Source organism: Phoxinus phoxinus (assembly GCF_949152265.1).
Source record: "Phoxinus phoxinus genome assembly, chromosome: 19".
In the NCBI taxonomy this organism is placed as follows: domain Eukaryota; kingdom Metazoa; phylum Chordata; class Actinopteri; order Cypriniformes; family Leuciscidae; genus Phoxinus; species Phoxinus phoxinus.
The window spans coordinates 9,903,619-9,928,629 of NC_136894.1; the positions used below are offsets into that span (position 1 = coordinate 9,903,619).

General features: G+C 38.5%; 1 protein-coding gene across 4 annotated transcripts in view; it reads left to right on the forward strand.

Moving 5' to 3' along the window:
• trit1 (tRNA isopentenyltransferase 1) overlaps positions 1-23,992 on the forward strand; it is a 48,430-nt gene extending 24,438 nt beyond the window's left edge. For 2 of the 4 annotated variants that reach the window (XM_079590156.1, XM_079590157.1), the window contains 8 exons: positions 1,520-1,662; positions 1,745-1,856; positions 8,752-8,864; positions 12,980-13,057; positions 22,181-22,290; positions 22,598-22,715; positions 22,807-22,915; positions 23,043-23,992. In XM_079590156.1, the coding sequence (XP_079446282.1) occupies positions 1,520-1,662; positions 1,745-1,856; positions 8,752-8,864; positions 12,980-13,057; positions 22,181-22,290; positions 22,598-22,715; positions 22,807-22,915; positions 23,043-23,061 (802 nt within the window). In that variant the 3' untranslated portion in view covers positions 23,062-23,992. Of the gene's footprint in view, positions 1-1,519; positions 1,663-1,744; positions 1,857-8,751; positions 8,865-12,979; positions 13,058-22,180; positions 22,291-22,597; positions 22,716-22,806 lie in introns of all 4 variants that reach the window. The other 2 variants (XM_079590159.1, XM_079590158.1) reach the window with 1 other exon arrangement.
• The last annotated feature ends 1,019 nt before the right edge of the window (positions 23,993-25,011 follow it).

The following is a 25,011-nucleotide window of genomic DNA, read 5'->3' on the forward strand; positions in this document are numbered from 1 at the left end:
CAAGTAATACGTTCAGTTGAGAGCTTATTTGACACTTGGAAATCTGCATTATTGCATTAAAAATGCATTATTTTATCTGAAGTAGGGATGGCCCGATACCACTTTTTCCAGGCCGAGTCCGATACCGATACTTTCAGTTTTGGTACTCGCCGATACCGATACCGTAACCGATACCTGTATTTTTATTTTAAATTAATTTAATTCATGCATTTGTCATTTTTAAATGTATTGGTAGAGAAACCAAAAGAATGTCAAATCATATTTGTTCATCAAATATATTTAATGCACTGCATATTCATTACTGTATAAATTAAATATAGATGGATCTTTTTGTGAAGTTACAAAAAAAGGTAGCCTATTTAGTCAAGAGTTAATCCTTTGTCTGGTTAACATTAAAACACAGCAGCAGATTAATTCAACTGCTGCCCCTTTAAGACCGAACGCACTTGAAACCCATTTGAATTATACTGTCTACGTTCACTTGACATATAATATACTTTGTTTACTAGGATACTCGCCAAGACGGGCGTTTTTACATAGTTTTGTGTGAATTCATCCGTACAAGCGCAATAGTGAAATAATTCCACTCCGTGTTCGCGCGCTGTCTGAGGCGATGGTTTTCGGGGCACACACTTTGGATGTTTGAAGTTCATGTAACTTCTTGACTTGCAAATGTCCTGTAATAATGTCGTTAAACATAAATAAGGTAACAGTTCATGTTTTACTTGCATATACGATTTAGTTTTAATCCAAATATACGTGCCGAGTGAACGATCAGCAATCCAGAGCATTCAACAGAAGTTCTCTCTCTCTCTCTCTCTCTCTCTCTCTCTCTCTCTCTCTCTCTCTCTCTCTCTCTCTCTCTCTCTCTCTCTCTCTCTCTCTCTCTCTCTCTCTCTCTCTCTCTCTCTCTCTCTCTCTCTCTCTCTCTCTCTCTCTCTCTCTCTCTCTCTCTCTCTCTCTCTCTCTCTCTCTCTCTCTCTCTCTCTCTCTCTCTCTCTCTCTCTCTCTCTCTCTCTCTCTCTCTTTTTTTTCTCTGGTCAGTTAATGTTAATAATAAGCTACATGCCTCGTTTTACTCTCTTTGCCATTGATATCCGACTGAACTACAAACTTTCCACTGACGTCTGATGCGCTCGACCAGCTCGCGCTTCGGTGCCGCGGCGTGCTCAATCCACTGCGCGTTTCTCTCTTATCAGCTCGCGCACCACAGCTATATAGGCGTTACTATATTTTGTTTAATATTTCACTAATATGATACATTTACTTCATAGACAGCCTTCTTTTTTTATCCCCATTATACTTTCTGTTGTCAGTGCTTCTTTGTCTGGACACAAACACTGTACACACGCTGCCTGGTATCGGTTGTTGGTATCGGGACGTTTTTACGAGAACGAGTACATGAGCTCAGTATCGGGCCGATACCCGATACTGGTATCGGTATCGGGCCATCCCTAATCTGAAGTCATATAGTATTTTGACTAAGTATAATATGTTCAATTTATTGGTTGATTGACAGGAGTCTGCAGGTGTATATGGACACTGGAGTTCCGCACAGTCGGCTTTTGGAGGAGCAGCGAGGGCAGGATGGAGGAGATTGTCTTGGGGGTCCATTGCGGTTCCAGAACCCTTGCATCTTCTGGCTGCACTACAAAATGAATGGTAGCCACCAGTCATTGTAGATTGTGACTGTAACATGTCTTCAGTATCTTTATTTAATTCGCTCATTCATCCTCTCCTGTAGCTCTGGATGAGAGGTTGGACAAGCGTGTGGATCAGATGTTATCGCTTGGGCTGATTGATGAGCTCAGAGATTTTCACCTGCGCTTCAATGAGAAGATGATCAAAGAGAGCAGGTAAATCTTAATGTTGTGAAAGAACATTTTTAAATAAATTCAAACGATAATTCATAAAAAATAACTGATCTTCTACTTCTAATTTGCTGACAACACAAAAGCATAAGCTAACTTGCACTTCACAGAACAAAACGAACAAATTCACCTTTACACATTAAAACGGTTTGTTGTCAGCTGCATAGATTTATTAGTTTCTATAATTATTTTATTTTCCTAGTTGTTGAATAATATCAGCCACCTATCTATTGTGCGTTTCTGATTTTTTTTTAAATCCTCTATTTGGTATATGGAACTAGGTCAGATTTGTTTTGTATTCGTAATCCTTGTATTACCTCTGAATGAACCATGTGTAATTTATCTCTCAAGTTGCTTGACACAATAGCTACACAGCTTTTTTTCTTCTTCAACTGTCAGTAAAATACAAGAAAGCTAAGTTTCACAGGCTGAACCTGTTCTGCACATTTGACCTTTTAAGTTAACAAGTTGAAGCAAGTTTATCACCCGCTGTTCCTGTCTACAGTGAGTTTTTCTCTTAAGTAATGGTGGGAATCCAGGGTTTTGACAAGCAAAGTGTTTCCAATAACTGACGTTCCTTAAAACACACTTGAATCATTCGACTGGCTCAGAGTATGTAGAGTTACAAGAGGTTGCATTTACACTTGTGTATCTTTTTGAATTCACAGGAAATTAATTGGTCCATACTGCTGCGTAACATTTGATGTGTCTGTGACCTTGGCATAAGAGTGTTATTGATGGCTTATTATCTGTTAAAAAAAAAAAAAATATATATATATATATATATATATATATATATATAAACTATAGGGCTGTAATCTCCCAGTCGATTAGTCGATTGTTGGTCGATACGTTCTGGCTCGACCAAAATTCTGATTGGTCGATTTTTTTGGCGCGTTCATTTCATCAGTTTTGCCGCGTTCGTTTCATCAGGTGGAAAGCACTAATTGCTAATGGGGGTGTTTTCAGAGCACCCCTGTTTCACAGGTAACAGTCTGTCTTCAGAACACCCCCCTTGTTTTCACTTCTTTTGGATTAGCCCAACCACCGGAGAAGAGAGACAGATTGAAGAAAGTAGGCTACTAGAAGGTTTGCTGAATATTATTTATTTATTTGTGAGAGCGTTTAATTCATATCCTCCTCTACCATGTCAACAAAGACATCGGCAGTGTGGCAGCATTTTTTTTTTTTAAATAGAAAACGGGAAAAAATGATTGTAGCCTAATGCGCTATGCGCTGTGCCACTGTTTGTGTTAGTTTTGAGCCTATGCTTTATTTTCAGTTATGCACTTTATTTTGTTTTTGCTCTTGATCTGGTTTGTTTAATAAATATGATTTTTTTATTAAAATGGACGTGCCTTTTGTGTTTAAGAGTAAAGCTTTAAGTTAATAGTCTATTCGTGTCTCAGCCGCGAAGCTGCGCTCCTGTGTTCAGCCTCACTCTGCGAGCTGCTGCGAGCTGTCAGTTATTATAATACATATGATAAAAACAATTGTCTAAATTATGTTGCATATTCCTCAAAAGTTCTTGTGATTATATCACTAGTTGACAACAGTACTATTTTCGGAAATCATAGGCTATGATATTGCGCAGGTGCACGTGATGCAACGCTGTCAGAGCCGACAGACTCGTGTGTCAGACTCATTTCAGTGCAAAATAATTAGGTCAAAAACGATTTAATATACTGCAAATAGCATACTATTTTTTATTTTTATTTATAATTCATTTAGGCGGACAACAAGGCTACCAAGTACTGCGCACAGTGCGCAGCTAATTAATTTAACGTTTTTTTTCCTAACGTCATTTTTAGTCGAAAATTTCAGGACTTCAGTCGACCAAGATTTCCTTTGGTTGATTACAGCCCTAATAAACTATTAATAAACTATTAATATCTCAACATGCATATGTATTTAAATATTTCATTTAAATGTAAAACGTCATTACTTTCGAACATATACTTACAATATGCTTCTCAAAGGCAAGCGTTGCTATAACTATTGCTCATACTTAGGTTAGGGATTTGAACCTTCAGGACATAACTTATCTGACACTGTTTGAGGTAAAGATATCAATGTGTGGCTTGTTGAGAAAAAACTCATCCGGAAATTACAAACAGACTTTTTATCAATTTTAAAACTAGACTTAATCAAGTGGTATACACCAGATGTCGTATGGGTCACGCAAGTTTGACCCATGCTTTTTTGCTTAAAGGTGAAGACCCAACTTTATGCATGTTTTGTAAAATTCCCTTATCTGTCAAACATATTTTATTGGATTGTCCTGGACTTAATACAAGCAGAAGGCTCTTTTATGAAGTTACTTCACTTAAGGACATATGATAAAAAAATCCAAAACCTTTTCAGGCATAATTTTTAAATGTTAATTTAAAAAATCTTGTATAATGACTTGCGGTTTGTATTGTTTTTATTATATTTATATATTTGTATTTTTGTAATTACATTTTTGCCATGAAAATAGCTTTGTAAATAAAATAATCTGAATCTTGTTGAGGAAAACTGCGTTATAACATTTCTAAAAAATTATATTTGCTTTTTTTTTTTTGCCGGGTGGGCAGTAGAACAGATGGGGCATACATCTGTTCTACTGATTTTCGTTAAAGGACATACACAAGCCATATTTAAGGGCCAGAATATCACAGAAATGAGGGGGGAGGGGGGCTATCTTGGTTTAGACCAGTAGGCAATCATTCATAACAATAACATATCAATCAAATAGAAACGCCTTGGCAACCTCTAAACCCCCCCCCCCAGCAAACACATAGAATTGCTCAGGCAATCACTCATAACACCCTAATAATTACATAGAAATGATCGCTATAAGTCGTGACAGAACTGTGCTGACTGACACAGCTGAAGTGTGTGCACAGAAAACTATCTCTTAGCATGCGATTGCGAATTCTGTTCTCTTTCACGTCTTATTGCACTTGAATGGTCGAATACACACAATTTTGTCAAAATGCCCATTGTGTGGTGTATTCATGTAAACAGTCGGTTATGTCTCAAGTGAAAGTAAACAGTTGGGTGTAAATCGTATGTGTATCAAAATAATGGATCCGTGCATTCGCTCTTAAAAGGAAAGCAGCCTAATAAACCTGCTGCTCTAATAACTAATAACTTTTGCAGCTTTAATTTGTACATTTGATTATTCAATGTATGTACTATTTCTAACTACATGTTAAATAAACCTATAGTACCTGGAAAAATCTAATTGGTTTAATTCATGTTTTTGTTATATAATACTTGTCTTCTTATTTTGTTTGTATTTAACACCATATCAACCACATAGAAACACTCAGGAAACCACTCATTACATCCTAACAATTGCATAGAAATGACCTAGCAATCACTCATAACACCCTCACATAGATATGGCCAGGCAACCACTCATAAGACCCTAGCAACCATATAGAAATGCCCTGAAAACAACTCAACACTCTAGAAACCAGGCAACCACCATTAACACTGGCTATATAGCGGTGAGTTTTGCAAAGACAAGCATGGTGCAATGCCTCTTAGCGAATTTACGGCACAGCAGATCACACTGCAATCATCCAATCTTGCGGCAATCAGATCAAGAGCGAAGCCTATGATGCAGCTTTAGCCTGTGTTTATGGATGCACTAACAATATTTGTTTGATAAGGTGATTAATTATTGATTGTTAGTGCTGTCACATGCTTTGTTGTGCAGGGATATTGGCGGATGGACTGCACTGCGGTGTGTGTGGATGTTGATGACACAGCAGTGTCTGGGGTTGGGCAGCTCTGGGTGTGGCTTCTGCCGATTGATGGCCGACCGCCCAGCGCTCCGTCAAGCCGATCGCACCCCACCTCCACTCTTAGACGTCTTCGCTGGCAAACTTGCCAACCCAAGCGCTTTTCTCCTGTTTCCTCACGTCATCCTACTCTCTTCCTCCCCCTTTTCCTCTTCTTTATGTCTGCATCTGCCACCCTTCCGCCAGCCCTCTCTCCTTACACGGGGAGCAGTCACTAGGCAGCAAGGTCAGACTCTGCCGGTCTCTCCTTTCCATTCCCTCTCAGTCTATCTCGCTCTGTCCTGTCAATAGACCCCCTCCCCCTCACCCCGTCTGCACTGTCTGTGTCCCTGTGACCGGCTGATCTCTCTTTCTGTTTTCTGAGCTGTATGACAACTCATTTTTACCCCAGGGGCTGGGGTTCTGATGCACCCAGTGACCGCTTCTCCATCTAAAATTGGGTCCCATTAAACATTGGATGCGATTTCACCCTTGAGTTCACCCAAAAGGCCTTATATTTAGAATATTGTTCTGTAAATTCAGCTACAGCTGATCAATAACATTGATAACAATGACATCTGTTAATCTCTTTTTGTCGTTTAGTCAGTGACATTAATTTACAGTTGCTTTAAGTGTATTTGTACGATGAAATACGTTTTAAAAATGACTAAAGAGAGTGAGCTGTTGAATAATTGCGCAAAAACATGGGAGCACAACTTTTTAAATATTGTCATAATAATGTAGTTTAATGTGAGCAGGTTGATGCTTTGACAGATTTGTGTGTGTGTGTGTGCTCTCAGATTACTTTTCCCAGTGCAACACTTCATATGATATGATTTTATATGTGAAATGTTACGAGAGCGTTTATATTTCACAAAAGAGCTTGCGGTAACAGCCCGTTGCTATTGAACTTCCGACTTCACTGAATGTCACCCAGACAGAGCGCAACAGAGAAAGAGGGCAATCATTTTGATAATTCAGATGCTGTACAATGCTTGAATGCAATCTAATTTAATTGAAGTTCTAAGTGAAAGAATCAGAGCTATAATGGCATTATAAGCCTTACCTCCCCCTTACATTTTATAGGAAAAATAATAGTAATAATTCAGTTTTTTCTTTTCTTTTTTTGTGGCCTTGGTGAACATAAGACTTCTTAAAAAACATAAAAAAATCCCAAGCTTTTGAACAGTAGTGTATATTTTAGGGATGCACCGAATCCAGATTTTTGGGGTTCGGCCGAATACCGAATCCACTGGTTAAGATCTGAATACCGAATCCTACTCCCATCCTCAGTCCATTAACACAGTAAACACATCAATGAAGTAAACAACGTCCACAGCAGTGGATTTTTCATTTTATTATATTTGAACTTAAAAAAAAAAATAGAATAAGCAACATTATGCATTTTAACAGCGGTGATGTTGTATATTGTTTAGGGTCCTTGCCACCACGAGACAAATCGTCATTGCATTCTTTTGCCTGAAAGTACTGCCAAACAACACTTTTTCTGCTCACGAGTTCCATTTTAACTTTCTCACAGCCTACGTCATTTGAACGGTCCACCTACTGTATCGAGTGGAAATAAGCTGTGGCCCCTTTAAGAGCTGCGCGCTCCCTGTTGAACTGTCGGCAGTCTGTATTGTATTGTATGCGCCTCGATACCCCATGTATGCGGGTTATTTCAGTTTGATGCTCATTTTTATCTTATTTTATTAAGTAACCCTGTGGATGGTAAAACGTGTGACAGACAGTTACATGAGTTCAATTGGGGAATAAAGTGCGAGTTGTAAGATGCCAATCGCCTCCATGAGTATTTCTGGCCTCTGCTATAACTTAAGCTGTGAGCTACCGGTATCCCTATTTTTCTACGCGTTACACTACGTAAACACCTTCCCGTAATCAACGGCGGCATGACGTCGAACATCGTAGCGCTAGCGCGTGTATTATATTGCAAGCTTATAGGGTTCGGTGGAAAAAAAATAGAAGGTTCGGCAGAAACCGAACCCCTTTAAAAACCTAAATTTTAGGCCGAAACCGAATCCTGGATTCGGTGCATCCCTAGTATATTTATATAGCTTTTTGGGTAAAATATAGGGCTGTCCCCGACTAAAGATTTTTCTAGTTGACTACTAATCATTAATTTAAGCCATTAGTCGACTCATTGCACGTTTATATTAATTTAAATAAATATATACTGAGGATACTAAACCATAATGAGCCTGTAATATATATATATATATATATATATTAGGCGTAAAATATAGACAATTCTTCGCTCAAGCTTGCCGCAAAGCACCAGCAAAAGGGATAATTATGAAAAAAATAGGAAGGACACTTTATTGGCTCGCTATCTCCGCTGTATAGTGGAACGCCTTTAGAGAGAAATGCACCGGATTACGTAAGCTGAGAGTATTTGTTTTTTAAAGTAGACATTTCAAGATTACTATAGATATATAGTATCTATTTCATGTCCGTGAGTCAAGTAGCCTATACACTGAGGTTTGGTTCATTTTTGTGACGCACTCCAGTTCTGAGAAAACAAGACAGCATAAACTGCATCCTGTTTGTTTTCTTTATTTTACAAAAGCGCAACGTTTTGTTGTTATTGTGAGTTCACACAAATCAAAGCAGAGCCTTTACAGTTTCAAATGGTATATTACTTTTATTTAACCCGCAAACTAAAAAACAACCCATGGCAACAAAGCAAAAGTAGCTCAATTGATCAGTGGCAACACTGATACGCTACTACTTGTGAGTTTTCTTTTTGTGCGACTAACCGACTAATACAATTTTGGTGGACTAAGCCTCTTCTCGTTCATTAACGTTTATTCGACTATTAGGGGGCTGCCCTAATAAAACAGAAAATACATTTTGACTTGACAAAATAGTTTTTGGCAATTTTGGCTTCAACCAGTAAATATCTCTGGCAACTGCATAGCAACACGCTGACAACAACCCAGAACATTCTAGCATTGTGGTGCTATTTTTCATGGGTAAAGATGAGTGATATTTACTTCTGTAAAAATCTAGTACTGTTCTTCAGGTTTTGTATGTGTATAATCATTTGGTATACATAAGTAATTAGTTTTTCTCTTCTGTGTTTACAGTCAGGACTATCAGCATGGCATATTTCAGTCTATTGGCTTTAAAGAGTTTCACGAGTACCTGACAGCAAAAGAGAACATGAGTCAGGAAGAACGTGAAAAACTGAAAATTAAAGGTAAGCATTCATTCACTCTGTCATTTTGTTTTAGCTTGAATGTCTTCATTCTTTTGTTGTAAACTAAACATCTGTTAGTTCAGGCCTTGGGAATGAACATAGAGTGAGATTGTTGATGTTCTTGAAATTTTTCTGCGTGAGAACAGTTATGAAACCGTTCCTGACTTCACACAAAAGAGAGCGCAAACAATCTCAGAAATTCATTCTGAAAGCATTCTCATGCTTTTCCAAGCAGTTTTTTTTTTAAACAGTCAAACAAACCAGTCCTTGAACAAACTCGGCACATTTGAAGCAAAAACACTTTGATGCAAAAACACTTTGTCCATCACTGATTAAAATACATTTTCATTGTAATACAAAATGATCACTACCACCTTCAGACAAGTATATTGTACATGTTTGATTAATTGCTTGTGATTAATTACTTTTTGTCACGGTAATGATTAATTAGGTGTCAGGCACATATACACAAACCAACAACTAAAAAGTGCAGACAGGAAGTCTACTTCATGCATTACAAATTGTGTCGCTGTGGACGGGACAACAGCATATTGACTTTGAAAGACACTTTATGTAATGTCTATTCAATTATTTATTGAATAGACTTTATATATTCATTTGTGAAGATTTCTCATCAAATACGGCAATGTGATGGCATATCTAATTCAGTTAAAACTGGTAATCGATTGACAGCCCTGTTATAAAGCAAACTGGTATTTGTCTTCTAAATTTTCAGTAGAGTTTTGAGAATTGCTCTAATGTTTGTGTCTGATCAGATCTCTAAAACATTTAGCGTTCAAGAGTGAACGCTCAGTCTGTCATCAGCAGCTGAGGGGCTGTAGAGATGAAGACGTCAGGATTTTTGTTCTCTCTCTCTCTCTCTCTCGGATTGGTGTCAAAATCAATTACTGGCGTGCTAAGCATGAAAGTTGCAGCACTCATAACAGCGCTCATGTCTGCTGAGAGCTCATGAGTGTTTAGTGCTCAGCATTAGTGACTTTTCAGTTGGCCATGAAGATGATAATACTGCTCTCTGATTGATTTGTGTTGCTCTCATGTTGATATGATGGATTGTGAATTGCTTTCTAGTTTTGTGGGGATGCCACTGCCATTGAGGTGAATACACAAATGTTAGTATGTACACTAAATCAACATATAGTAGAAGCTTGGACCCTGTCTGTTTGCTCTTGCTATTACATTCATTTTCTGTTTTAACTGAGATTTATCAACGCTATGCATTTATAGCAAAAATTAAAAAAAACCCTGAGATTTCCATAGTGCTAAAGGTAAAAATCATGATTTTTTTTTTCCTTCTGGTTGTACCACACCTCTGATAGATTGTTTGGACTCGTAAATGGTGACACGATGTCAGGCTTAACAACTGGATTATTAAAGAGCAAAAAGCTGCAGTTTAATTTAAATATACACTATTGTTCAATATTTTTGATAACTCTCATTTGTTCTGGGGGAAAAAGACGACGTTGTATGACAAGATCAAAATATGTATTATTTGACCAAATGTGTATTTATGTGCTGCAGCTTCAATACAAAAAAAAGTGAAAAAGATTTCTGAAGGTTCATGTTGCAGCAAAGCCTGGAGTAATGGCTGCTCAAAATGCAGCCTTGCCATCATAGGAGTAAATAAATAAAAAAACAATCAAAAGTTACCTTATTTTAAATTTTAGTAATATTTCACAAAATGACTTATTTTTTTAATTTGTATCTTTGATCAAATACATTCAGCCTTAATGAGCATAGATGTGCTTCAAACTGAAAGCAAAGAGCTCTGTTCTGTTGTCAACTGCACATACTTCAATCACACAAGGGGCTCATGATGCAATATTTTCTGAGGTTTTGGTGCCACGGGTTACTGTAAAATTTAACATAACATGATGACACCAGAGTTTTGTAGATGGAGGTTATTTAATTTGGAATGAGGAGCACAATAAAAATTGCACGTGAAATTGAGATCACTCTAAAAATAAAGAATTGAGGGTTAGATGGACCACCTAGCAGTGCTTCAATTTTTTATTTTATTTTTTAAAGATATGTGATGCGATCTGGGAAAACCAACCACACATGGTGAAATTTGACATTACAGTCTGTAATGTTAGGTATCATTCGAAAACTTACGAACTCAAAATTCATCCTGTGAAAACCGTTTTGAAATTGGACGGTTGAGAGGCAAGCAAGATCTTTTAAGCGAGCAGCTACTTCAGACTCCGTTGTTCTCTTGTGCTCCGCATCACACGATAACGTTGGATAAAAATAAATAAATAAAAACTTGCGTGCCGTTGTAGTTTACACAGGACTGGTGGGACCTTTATTCTGGTATGTGGTTTATTTTGATAGGTGAACTGTCTTTGTAGTGTTAAGTAAAGAAGAGCTGTGGGCGATTTAGTTTTTTTGCACCTCCGCCCCGCCATGCGTGTTCTTAAAGAGAAAGACAGTCTTTTCAGCTTGCCACTATAAATCGCCATTTTCTGCACTAAACTAGTGAATTTTCCCAAGATATAGGCTATTCAGATGATAGACAAGATGTTAGAGAAGAATAATTTAATGAAAACCCAATTTTGTCAAAAAAACTGACATTCAATCTATTTTTAGACCTTACTGAAAACGTGCCAGCGCGACATCCGACGGGTTTTCCCAGATCGCATCACATATAAAAATTAATGTTACATTGATCCAAAAAGAGATCGGAATACACTTTCAAGTTGAAGTACAATGTAAATGCAATGTGAACTCGATTTTCTTCTCATCCTCGTTTACATCAATGTGCATACCCTTTGATGAAGCACACAGCGGTGGTGTGCATTGTAACCATTGATGGAAAAAGTATTCAGAAATAGCATTCTGGAAATCTGAATGATTTCTAATAAAAAAAAAATCACAGTATTTTGAAGTGGCCACAATAACAATATTGTGAATGTTCATTATTGTGATATATCGTATTACTGTATACCGGCACATGTCTAGTCAATGGAAAACGGAAAGAGTTATTTATATATATATATATATATATATATATATATATATATATATATATATATATATATATATATATATATATATATATATATATATATATATACATACAACTCTTTCAGTTTTCCATTGACTAGTCAAAAAAAACTAGGCCTAGATAAGTTATTCTTGTATATATATCTTATAAGAACAATTTATCTACGTTTTGTTTTGTTTGTGGTTTTATGACCTTTTTATATATATATTTATCTAAGCAGCAGCAGTGCAAGATTTTTAAAGGGATACTAGCATAGTTCACATAAAAATTCAAATTCTGTCATTTATCCACACTCGTGTCATTCCAGACAAATATTTTACAAATCAAAAAGTACAAAAAGGCATTGTAAAATATGAAGCTTAACTGTTTGCTTGATGTCCGAAAACAAACCTATATGCTTCTGATGTGTCAAGCAAGCACATTTGAGCTTCCTTTTATCATTTTTGATGTGCTCCATTTCATGTATGTGCATTGATCAAGGTTTATATGTAAAATAAAATCCTAAAATTAATCTGTTCATCGTATAAAGTGATCATGTGTCTTCAGAAAGACAACTTTTTGTGCTTTTTGATGCATGAGACTCTTGTTAGCATGGGTTTTCAATGGATCAACAAAAATAAGCGAATTATTAAAACAATTTTATTAAAAAGTTCCAAAGATGTAGGAAAGTCTTGATCGTTTGGAATGACAATAAATGATCACAGAATTAAAAATTTTGGGTGACCCATCCCTTTAAATATAACATTGCAAATGCTAATATTTGTCGAAAGAATAAATAAATTTGACTAAATTGTGTAGCCTTAGTACACAGGCAGCCCAATATGCTGTGGCACCAGGGGTAAGAGGATATACTGAAGAGGAAGTGAATTGAGAGGGGGTGGGGTGGCTAAGATTTTTAATGGAACTGCTTCTTCCTCTTCTCCTTGTCCTCAATGCTTTGCTATTAAGCACTTTAAATTGTGTTGGTAAACCTATTGTGCATTACTTTTTAAATGTATTAAAAAAAAATGTGTCTTGTCTCCCACAAACATCTCACACAGTACTTGGTGTGACCGTCATATATTGATCTTGCTTTTTCTTTCTCTCACAGGGGTCGAGTCTCTCAAGCAGGCGACTCGCCGCTATGCCCGAAAACAGAACAAATGGGTCCGCAACCGATTCCTCAAGAGTAAGTCTCGCTGAATACACACTCTTTCCTTGGTGTTGTGCAGTGTTCAAATTCAGAAGGCAGCTTATTTGATGCCCATAAGGCACCAAACCACAGATTTTTCTAGCCATATTTTCCCTGGAATAAATTCATGGACGACATTGCATGAAAGTTCCACCACCCTTAAACGTGAGTTTGTCGTCCTGCCCTTTCCATCCTGTCTCATGTTTGAGGGTTTAATTGTCTGTGAGGTACAGTCTCTGCTGCTAGATGCTCCGTAACACTGCAGCTGTGTTAGTTCAGAGTGCATTTCAGCTACTGGCTTCAATTTGGATCACAAGGGAAGTGCATCCACCATTAGTGTTCAGTTCACTCATCTCAATTCTGAATTCGTTGCTGGACATTAAATATTGGCTTCACTTGTGGCTTGTCTGTTGTATATTGGTCGCCCCCAGAGGTTACTGTAGCTGTGTCTCTTTTTCATTTTCTTTCTGTACGGTCTAATGGTCAGGTAATCACAGCTGGTTTTAACGAGATGGACTTCACACAGCCCATTAAACACACAAACAGTCATGGAGAAATACTGTGTGTGTGTGTGTGTGTGTGTGTGTGTGTGTTTGAAGGCTACCCCTCCCTCACAGACAGCCTCAAAATTCCAAGGCTCAGGGTTCAGTATTTACTGGCCTTGGATTGATAAAAGATCAAATGCTCGTAAAGTTTGGGTGTTTCAAGACACGGTCAGTCTGAACAGTTCGTACTTTTACTTCCTAACAGACAACAGCCGAATCAGGCAAGCACTTCAGTGGTTAAACAGCTGTGTGTGTACGTATGTTTGTGCTGGTGACAACAGGGTGTGAAGTTTATCTAGATAAAGGAGGTAAAGAACACTTCATAACAATGGCGAGTGTAGAAGTGAAATAATGTTAGTTTGTTGCATAATAAAAGCTATAAAGTTAAAAGGAATGTGTGCATGTGCGTGGCACTGGGGACGTTCACACAGGACGTGTATCTTGCGTACAGAACAGCTACAAGGAGTGGGATAAAAACAGAACACACAGGGTCTCAAGAAGTGTTTTTTAAAGTACTATTGTGAACACCGCAAGTAGAGCTAGCTTGGATGTCAAGAACTTTCAGTGAAATACGATTTACATTTTGGTCTGTTCTTCATGTAAAGCTCTATCAAATGTCTTCAAAATTATTTAAATAATTTTTTATTTTGTTGAAAAGAGTGGCCAGGATATTCTTTAAAACATTTTTTGGAAAGAAAATAGTTTTCCATGGAAGTCATATGGGTTTGGAATGACATGAGATGACAATGTTCATTGGAACATGCTTTTTTCAAGTTTACATGCATGTTGTTTTTTTCCACTTGGCACATGCATCATCTTCATGTCTTCCATTCATCTTTCCTGTTCTACTTCCTGTAAGCACCTCAACACTGACCAAACGAATGTCTTGGATTTACCTTTGATTTCCACTTTACCTTGGAAGTCCCTGGCCTTCACCGCCTCTACCATTCTTCCCAACATTATATGGGAATTCCCTTTGGATTCTGACCCCTGTTTCTGAAGATCCTGGTCTGGATTACCCCTTGCTCCCCATCCCTGTGGAGACTACCAGCAATCCTGTTAGCCATAATGAGATTAGGCAGAGACAGTGGCTAGCCCTTATTAAGAGTAGTTTTGTGTCCCACCATTTGCGGCTGAACCCTACACACGAGGGCAGCTGGGATTAGGTGAGATGTCTGTGAATGTGGCCTTCCTTTATGGTCTTTGTGTCCTGATTTTAGTTACTGAAGAATCTTCTTCTGAGTTCTGCAAGAAGGAGCCGTTTGGTCATGTTCTTATAAAGTATTTTTCTTCACCAGATGGTTCCTGGTGCTTTGATCAGTGATCAGTCCTACAGCGTGGCAAGTTTCTGCTTCGTCCATGCGGTATACCAAGCCTTTTGCCATCCTAATTATTTAAGAAAATAATTAGATAAGTAGCAGGCTAGATTTCTCTGTACATTTTCAACAGCTCTGTTAGCCAGTATTGTAGTACTCAAGTCCAAGACCATATTTTCTGTGACTAGTAGAAACCAGCTTATTGGAGTCCTAATGTTTATTAGTTGAACTGCTCCTGAAATTATGATCTTGGACTAAGAAATTAGATACACTTGAGTACTACAATAATGGGTTTAGCTTTCTAAGAAGCATTTAAACTCTTAGGTCATCTCTTGTTGCCTTACTTCAGGTTCACCAGACCAGTGGGTCTCAAGTCATCACAATTAAACCCCTTGCATCCATCCCCACCTCTCTCCCACCCTTTGCTGGACTCTGACCTGATTTTGGTCTGGTTAAGCTCCTGTGGCTGCCTGTCAGTAGCCTAACTGATCCCTCCCTCCACACCCCACGCATCCTAGTGCCTCATGGGGCCCTCAGCTGACCGGTCTAATCCTGTAGGCATTAGAGTACTGATAGGAATTCAGAAGGGTGGCAGGAGGTTGGAGTTTATAGTGAGGCCTCTTGGGGATAAGGACTGTGGGTTCATTGAGGGCAAACTTGCGTTCATTGTCCTCCTGGCCTCTATGGGGCGATCAAGATCTCCTCTTTCCTTTTTTAATCAGTGGTTTTATTTATAACTTGAAACAAACTCTGAGCTGATATGAATAAGCCAGTTCTGTATATTGGTCGTTGCCCCAAGCTGACAGCTGTGAAGGGAGCATCACCTTCAGAGCCGTCACAAATTGTTTGGAAGAAAAGTTCTTGTGATGTGTCTCCCTTATTAAAATCAATTAATTTGCAGCCAATAGCCAGCTCTAATAGTCAGTGTGCTACCTTGTTGAGCTGTGCTGGTTTGAACCCTACTGTTGACAGCTGAATTCGGGATTAGGGTGAACCTGAGCTCCGTTTCCGCTACCCTAGGGAGAGTAGCTTGGGGGGTAACCGTGACAACAGTTCAGTCGACAGCTCAGGGAGGCAATGTGAGCACTAAGTAACAGTCTCTTGCCTTTTGTCAACGATAGGGGAAACCTGAGTGGGATGTGCGACAGGTGCGACATAGAAAAGTGTCCCCTTACACACACACACCTCGGGACACGCCCCACACTCCCTAAATGCATTCCCGCAAAAATACGAATGCCATCCGTTTGCCTATGGACCTTTGTCCATGGGTGTCTATACATGAACGTGTGTTGATGAGCTTGTGAATGGCATACTGTGGAAGATTTTGCTTAAGATGGCCACATAATGTATAAGCAAATGTAAACTAAATTAAGGAGTTAAAAACAGCTGTTGAGGTGTTGACCTGGTGTTCACAAGCTACAGCTGTCTGATGATTAGTCCTACAGCTGTCCAACATTACAGCCGGTGTCCTGTGCTGATATCCATATCCACTCCTTCGTCTTTTCTAGACCTAGGCTCTCTTATCAAACTAACAGCAGCAGGTGTGACTGCTCAGTGTGTTTCCTGATGCCCATGTCTTTAGAGACTCTGGAAAAGATCTGCCAGTTGGTGAGCGAGGGGTCTTTTCACATCTCAAAAGGCAGCAGCCGCACGGCTGTCTGCCGTGGGTGTGCTGCAGAGGTGCCGCCTCATTTAGGCAGATATTTGAGATCTCTGTGGTTAGAAACCCTTGTTCTTTCCTCTTTTCCACCATTCAGGTCTGGCAAGATTACTTGACTTAGATTTCACTGAGATTTGAATTGTGGGTGGGGGGAAAGCCCTCCGTTCAGCATCTGTTTACCCCCAGATGGCCATCGTTGACCCGTTCCCTCTAACTTCTATACCCCAGAGAGAGGTACAAAAAAAGTCCTCCACTCCCCACATGGCTCAGGTAGGCCAGGTGTCTCTGTGCAGGCCCACCTGCTGCCGCTCTTTTCTGATAAGCACAAAAGCGGACATAAAGACTGCAGAACTGTCTTTGATTAGGAGCGACGGCAAGCAAGATGCAACAAGGTTTAGTTTGAGGTAGAGAGATGCTTTACATCAGCTAAGTGGGACGCTGGGTCTCTTGTGTGCAGGAACACCTGTGCAATTGGTGCCAATGCAAAAGCTGGATGCATCTAATTTATTGCATGGCTTTCTAAGACATTATTAACATAATGAATTCTTTCAGGTTTGCTGAGATATCTTTGCTGAGTGTGATAAATTAATGGATTTTATATTTTTAATTTTCAATTTCAAATTGAATATTTAGTTGCAAAGCAGCAGTGTCCATTTAATAGTGCATATACTCATTTTATAACATTTTCAATAAATAATTTATCAAAATTGACAGCAGGTATTTGATATTGAATTATATTTATTTAAATCATCATTGTAATATATTTCATGTATAGTGTTCACTAGACGATCATAAAATGCTTTTAATAATTAATTAAATGACATACTTTTTGATGAAAAGGTTTTGTTAGAAACAAAAAAAAAATCAGTTGAAATTGATTGAATGTACTATTTATTTATTAATTTCAATAGTTCAATATATATATATATATATATGTAATGAATACATTTTACTATTTGATAACCATTCAGATTTTTAAATGCCTTTTAGTGTGTTTAATATTCTAGGTGCTGCTGTTGTTTTTCTGGATTATGTAATACTTATTGGTGTCATCTAGATAAGGACTAGACTGCATTTGGAGGCATTCCAGTGGTTAGCCAAAGGTTAAATTAGAAACGGTCGGTTCCTTTTTGCCAGACGTGGAGTAACCGTTTGACAAAGAATTTGATTTTCTGTGATAAACATTTAACTACGGTTACAAACAATGTTCAGTGGTTATGTACTTTGCATTTTATGCAAATTACTTTTTTTTTTTTTGCATAGTCTTCTTTTAACGAACATCTTGTTTTAGAAGTGTTTAAGGACATGTTTCTCTTTGTGACCGTTCTGGACTTGCGTAACATTTCCCTCAGGCAAACAGGTGTGAGGGTTGGTGATATTGTACTTTAAAAAAAGAGGGCTTCCCACATCAAAAATTATACTTGGAATTATAGGTGGCAGTTTTTAAATATTTTTTTTTATTTTCATTGAATTTGTCAGTTTCAGGTCAGGTTTCTTCTTTATCACAAAGAGCTCATAGTTTTTGTCAACACCATTGTGCAATTATAATTTATAAACAGGCTACACATCTTGAGAGCTCTTGCATATTCAGTTTGTGTTTGTCAGTTTTACTAACATTACCTTAAAGAAAAACAAACATTTGTAAGTATAGGTTGCCAAGCCATTTCAAAGTAGTTTGACAGTTATAGTAGACAGTGTTTGAAAAATATCATGCCAGAAAGATGCCTCTTCGAGATTGGTTATCACAGCAGGGAAATTTTGACTGCTTATGTCTACATCATGACTTTAATTATACCTTCATGAGCCCAACCACTGCAACTGATCATAATGACACTTCACTGACCCCAGTTAGCTTTCTTGGGGCCTGTTTACACCTGCTATTAAGATGTGTTTTGGTCGTTCGAATCACAAGTAGATGAGGGAGAAACATTCCCGTTTACACCTGGTGTCTTTTATTAATTTTCAACCACTTCTGTCCTGTTTTCTTTGAGGGGAGGGTATATGGGTGGGTAAATCTATGGGCTTTTTCAGATATTTCTATCTAATGGACAAAATAAGCTTGCACAATTTACATATGAACACGACCAGAGATGACGGAAAAACACACAGAGAGCAGCAGCTTTCGTTTCTACTCTGATAGCAGCAAAAACACGCTGGAAGCTGTGAGTGCGTGTTAGAAATTAGAAATGGTGAGAGAACATTGTGCTTGGTACGTTTTTCTTCTTCAAATTAAACTTGGGTCTTCAGCCTACAAAGTTTAAATCTCATCTGGCCAGCACGCTTCACATAGTTTACACATTAGGTCAGTAGGTGTTTTTTTTTGTGGTTGTTTGAATGCATTAGATCATATGAATGTTTGCACTACGAAAGAAATCCAGTCAAATACGTTTTTGATTACCCTGGAAGTGGTCAAAGTGGACAAGCTCAAAACGTTAAAGCCCCCGTTTACACGTGTATTTAGCGCTGTCTACTTGTGAATGGATTGACAAAATGCATCTTAATACCAATAACAGGGCCTTAGTGTGGATCAAATGAAATCGCATTGAGTCAAGTAATTTTCTCAAATTAAATGACTAGAGATGCACCACTGTTTACTTTTTTGTTTTAATTATGTATTTGTAGTTGTTGAAATAAACATTAAGATTAACCAATACTGTAGAAGTATATTTTAGTATAAAGAATACTATTAACTAATATACGTCTGCCTTTACATGCACATTAACTTTAATGACATCCCATTCTTAATCTGTTCAGTTTAATATGGAGTTGACCCACCCTTTGCAGCTATAACAGCTTCAACTCTTCTGGGAAGGCTTTCCACAAGGTTTAGGAGTGTGTTTATGGGAATTTTTGAGGTCAAGCACTGATGTTGGACGTGCAGTCTCCGCTCTAATTCATCCCAAAGGTGTTCTATCAGGTTGAGGCCAGGACTCTATGCAGGCCAGTCAAGTTGCTTCAAACCAAACTCGCTCATCCATGCATTTATGGACCTTGCTTTGTGCACTGGTGTGCAGTCATGTTGGAAAAGGAAAGGGCCATCTCCAAACTGTGCCCACTAAGTTGGGAGCATGAAATTGTCCAAAATATCTTGATATGCTGAAGTATTAAGAGTTAATTTCACTGGAACTAAAGGACCACACCCAACTCCTGAAAAACAACCCCACACCATAATCCCCCCTCTACCAAACTTTACACTTTTTTATTATGCATTTACCTTTCTCCTGGCAACCACCAAACCCAGACTTGTCCATCGGATTGCCAGACAGAGAAGTGTGATTTGTCACTCCAGAGAACACGTCTCCATTGCTCAAGAGTCCGGTGGCGGCGCGCTTTACACCGCTGCATCCAACGCTTTGCATTGCACTTGATGTAAGGCTTGAATGCAGCTGCTCGGGCATGGAAACCCATTCCATGAAGCTCTCTACTCTCTAAGCTATTAATTAGCCTCTTGAGCTAATCCAAAGGCCACACGAAGTTTGGAGGTCTCTAGCTATTGACTGCAGAAAGTTGTCGACTTCCGTGCACTGTGGGCATCAGCATGTGCTGATCCCGCTCTGATTTTTACGTGGCCTACCCCTTCGTGGCTGAGTTGCTGTTGTTCCCAATTGCTTCCACTTTGTTATAATAGCACTAACAGTTGACCGTGGAATATTTAGTAGTGAGGAAATTTCATGAAGGGACTTATTGCACAGGTGGCAACGTATCACGGTACCACGCTTGAGTTCACTGAGTTGCTTAGACTGACCCATTCTTTCACAAATGTTTGTAGAAGCGTCTGCATGCCTAGGTGCTTGATTTTATACAACTGTGGCCATGGAAGTGATTGGAACATCTGAATTCATTGGTTTATGGGGTCTCCCAATAATTTTACCAATATTATGTATGTATATATATATGGCTTATGTATATTTAATTTATTTGTATTTTTTAAACTGCAATGCACCGTGGTAATACCCATTTTATAATACCATGTTTTTTTTTTTATAAATGGCGCCACTACTATACTGCACATTGAAATATGATAATACCATGTTTTTTTTACTTACACCATTTTAGTAAGCTTTTTTTTTTTTGCCCCACAACTATACTGCACATTGAAATGTCATATTGATTTTCAGTATTAATCCAAACAGATTGACAGTCTCTAATACTGTTTTAAAAGGATATGGTCACAGTTGTGTGTGATATCCTTCAGTTTAGAGCAGCACCAGACAAGATGTCGCTAATGGAACCTTTTTAATACTTTCCTGTATCATTTCTATTCCTTTTTTTTTTTTTTTTTTTAAAGTTTAACCTATAATTGATGTAGAAAATGTGTCTATTGTGTTTAATAAGGGAAGTGAGAGGATTTGAGTAAAGCATGACAGCAGGTCATGGCCTCTCATTTTAAGACAAAGATGAGTTTTTCATTGCTGGTAGACAGATTTTTAAATTTAGAGTGTCTCTGTGTTCCAGGCAGCCAAGTGTGATTTTTACCACTTGCAATGTATGACTTTATCTCAAAGGCATGTGTTTTTTCATCTCAAAGGCATGGGTGAAGTAAAGTAAGTTTCAGAAAGCCTGTTCTGTTAAGTTCTAAACATAGTGTTTCTCACTAAGCCAAGCATTAGGTTGGGTTATTTGAACAGGCCACAACCCTAAATATTGAACTTCGGGACCTAACTTGTCCCACACCGTTTGCTCTGTAGACATGAATGATGCCTCAGATCATGAAAAGAAATGTGCTTTAATAATACCTAGGGACCAGAATAACATACCCTGTAGATCCTTTTTTTTGTGACCAGATCACTCTAATTTGATGTGTTTAACGTATGGGCCTCTCATTATCTGTGCATGTCTGCTGTATTGTGCATGGATCAATAGCGTTGAGAGAGGCAGAGTGAGGTCGTCTCTGCTGACAGTGTCAGAATGCTGTTGGAGATTATCGAGCAGCAGTGATTCAGCAGATTCAGGCTGCTGCAGGCCCTCCCCGCTTCACTCCATACGGAGTACTCCATCCGTTCCAGCCTCTTGTCCTTGACATTTTTAATCTTTAATTGTTTAATTGAAAATTGTTAAATGAAATTTGACTTTTAGTCCATCGACTGCAAGTTCTCATTTACTTTTGAGTGCAATGCCCCCATTCTACATCCCCCTGAACACCCCCCCCCCCCCCACCCCTTTTTGATCATTCGTTATATTCGAATTTGTCACAATACGGAAGAAAATATCTTTCACTACTTCCGTTTCATCGTAAAAGGGTACGTTGACTAAATTCCCTTTGACTAAATTCAATTTTAGCAGATATAAAATGTAGTCTTTCTCTTCCAGGAAAATGGACCAAAAATATAGATCAGTATGTTGCACTGAACAGATGTGTTGCCCAATCATATGCTCTCTATAATGAGCCTATACGTAATTAGCAAATCGTGGTCATTGTTTTTCCCAATGGACTCGAGCTGTAAGTTAAGGAAAGTAATTTAATCATTAGCCTAAGGTGTAACATTAACTGAGTTCACTGTGTTCACACCATTACATTGCACCATAATTATTCTGCAAGTTTAATCAAAATGCAGTTCATCAGTGTCATCTTTTGTCAATTTATCTTCAAAATCCTCAGGACCTTCTAGCAATGTGCCTCCAGTTTACGGTCTGGATGTGACGGATGTGACCGATTGGGAGACTACTGTACTTACTCCTGCTCTCGAGATCCTGGACTGCCTCCAAAAGGTTTGACTTGTTTCCTTTCTTGTTTAGTTGACAATTAATGTCTCCGTTTACACCCCTCTGATCATGATTTGTCTTGTGAACCCAGCCGTGGAGGTTTTGCATAATCGTTTGTGTTGCTAGTTTCCTGTCAGTGAAGTGCTGTTTTTAATAACATTTAAAATAAGTTTACATTTACAAACATTCATGACAAACTCAATTATTTTGTATTTTTTAGTTATCATTAGGTTATTAGGTATCATTTCTAAAGATTTTTTAGGCCAGTTACAAATCCCCATTCATAGCACATCTACTTTTTAAACCATTCCAGGGAGAGCAGCCATCCACACAGCCAATCAGAGCTGAGGGTGTGGAGTCTCGCAACAAACGGAGTCATCACATGTGCGATCTGTGCGAAAAGGTGATCATCGGCGACTTGGAATGGACGGGTAAGTTTCTGCAAACTAGAAAACCAGTGCATTCTCAAGCATCTTACAGCAAGACTATTGATGCTAATATTTGAACTGTCCTGACCTCCAGCACACCAGAAGTCCAAAAACCATCTTCATCAAGTCCGCAAGAGGAGAAAAGCCGAGCAAGCCTCAGATCAGGACACAAACCCTACCGAACATAAAAATGTCATTGACAGGCAGGTACCTGTACTCTAGCACCTCACGGCTCTGATGGGGCTTATTGGGGTCAAGCTCACAGGTGGACCAAGGAAATGAAGGACTCGTAATGTATTTTTTCAGATCAATATAAGAATGTGCTTTCAGATTCGTTGGTTTGCAGTGAGCTGCAGTGATACCTCAACGTTCCCTGTGGAGTAGCAGAACACACTTCAGGGTCTGTGATGTTTAGACGCATGGATTGATGGTTTTTCCCATCTGCCACAGACCAGGGGTTACGGCTAATGTCTGGATTTGGATACTTGCTCTGGACAGATGTCTTCCCCGCTGCTGTTTTGTCTGAGTGGTGCACTTTTTAACCACATCTAACCACGACTGGTGCTCTTTTAAACCACACTGCGGTGAGCTGTTCTAACCTCTTTGGCGGTTCTAACTGAACTCAAAATACATCACTGCTGATGTTGGATTACTGGATCACATTTTTCCTTGCTGATCAAGAACGGAGGTTATTTTTTCATTATTAAATCTGATGCTGGACTTTATTTGAAAGTCTTATATTTATATAATCGTCTGATCGGTTCGGGTCAGCACATAACTATGACTTTAAGCTTACGTGGACGTTCTTTCCTCAGGATTCCCAGTGCCTTTGCTTTTTCTAAGACAACGTTCAATCAAAAACTTTTTTTTTACTCACTCGTATGCCTTTCCAAACCCATTCATTCTTTCATGGAACACAAAACAGGACATTTTGAGGAATGTAAAAACAGCTCAAATCTATACAATGAATAAATTATATAATACGGCACCAGAAAACTTGTCGTATGGGTTACTTTTTATGTTTTCATCTGGAGCTTGAATGGAAAAGAGCAGCATGAACATTCTTCAAAATATCTTCTTTTGAGTACCATGAAGGAAAGAATGTGTTTGAAACATCATGAGGTTTATAAATTACAATTAATACTTAGTTCACATTTTAAGACTCCGCTGAATTTGCCTTTTGGGTTGAGAGTTTTTATTTCAAGACTTTTACAGAATGATCTATAACTGCAGTGCATAAATTATGTAAATGTAATTAAAGTGCTTTTTTATAATTTAAATGACTCATCTGAACAGATTTGTGTTTATCTAATCAAATGAGTCGGAAAACTTTTAGGATGAAATCATCAGGGTTGCTTGGGCGATGAACCACCATTACCTGCTCATACCGGTGCACAATTTCGTAATCCTTGGCTGGGAGCCACAAGCTACCTATTTTTTCTTTCTCCCTCTCTTTTGATCATTGCTCCACGTCAATGTGCTCCAGTGTGGCATTTCATTTTCAGTTCAAGTTCACAACATAACACTCATTAGCCTCCCTGTTCAGGCTAAATATACATCACATACAATAGCGGGAAGGGAGAGTGTTTACGCAGTGCCTGTAAGTGGCTGTCCCACATTTGCACTGATTTGGGTCACTGATTTGGACTGAGCGGGTGCCGGTGATTCCGGTATAAGGGGAGTGACAGGCAGCCCTCTCATCCCTGTGTGTGTGAATGTGAGTTTTATTTTAGCTTTGTGAGGGTTCAAGGCTTGGCGGGAAAGTCTTAGTGGGTCAGCTGAGCTTCCTCTTGACGGATAACAGCGCATTTAGATCAGGGAGTTCTCAAGGATGAAAGTGAATGGAAAAAGAACTAAGGCAAACGGCAGACAGCTGGTGTTTGTTGACCTTGCATGCCATCAGACTGTTTACTTCATAAAATCTTACAACTTAACTACTTTTACTAGTCTGACCACTGCCTTTAAGGACAGGCCTTATGCTGTGCCAAACTGTTTGACTTTCTTTTGTTGAGATGCTTGCCTTGTAAACTTGCCTTGTGAAATGCAAAAGGAGACTTTTCTTAATGTTCTGGTCATTCAGTTGCAATTGAGGATTTAAGGTTTTTAGTGTTTGAACGTGGATGCAAAAGCTTTCTAAAAAGTGGTTAATGTGACTTGTTCTACATTTCAAGAATTCACAGTGATAACTTTGTGCCTTGTGCCTATATCATAGGACCATTTTTATGGTTAATTAATTCCCCATTCAAATGCAATCGCATGGAAAAGAGCGACCAGCAGAGTCTTCAACATATTTTTCTTC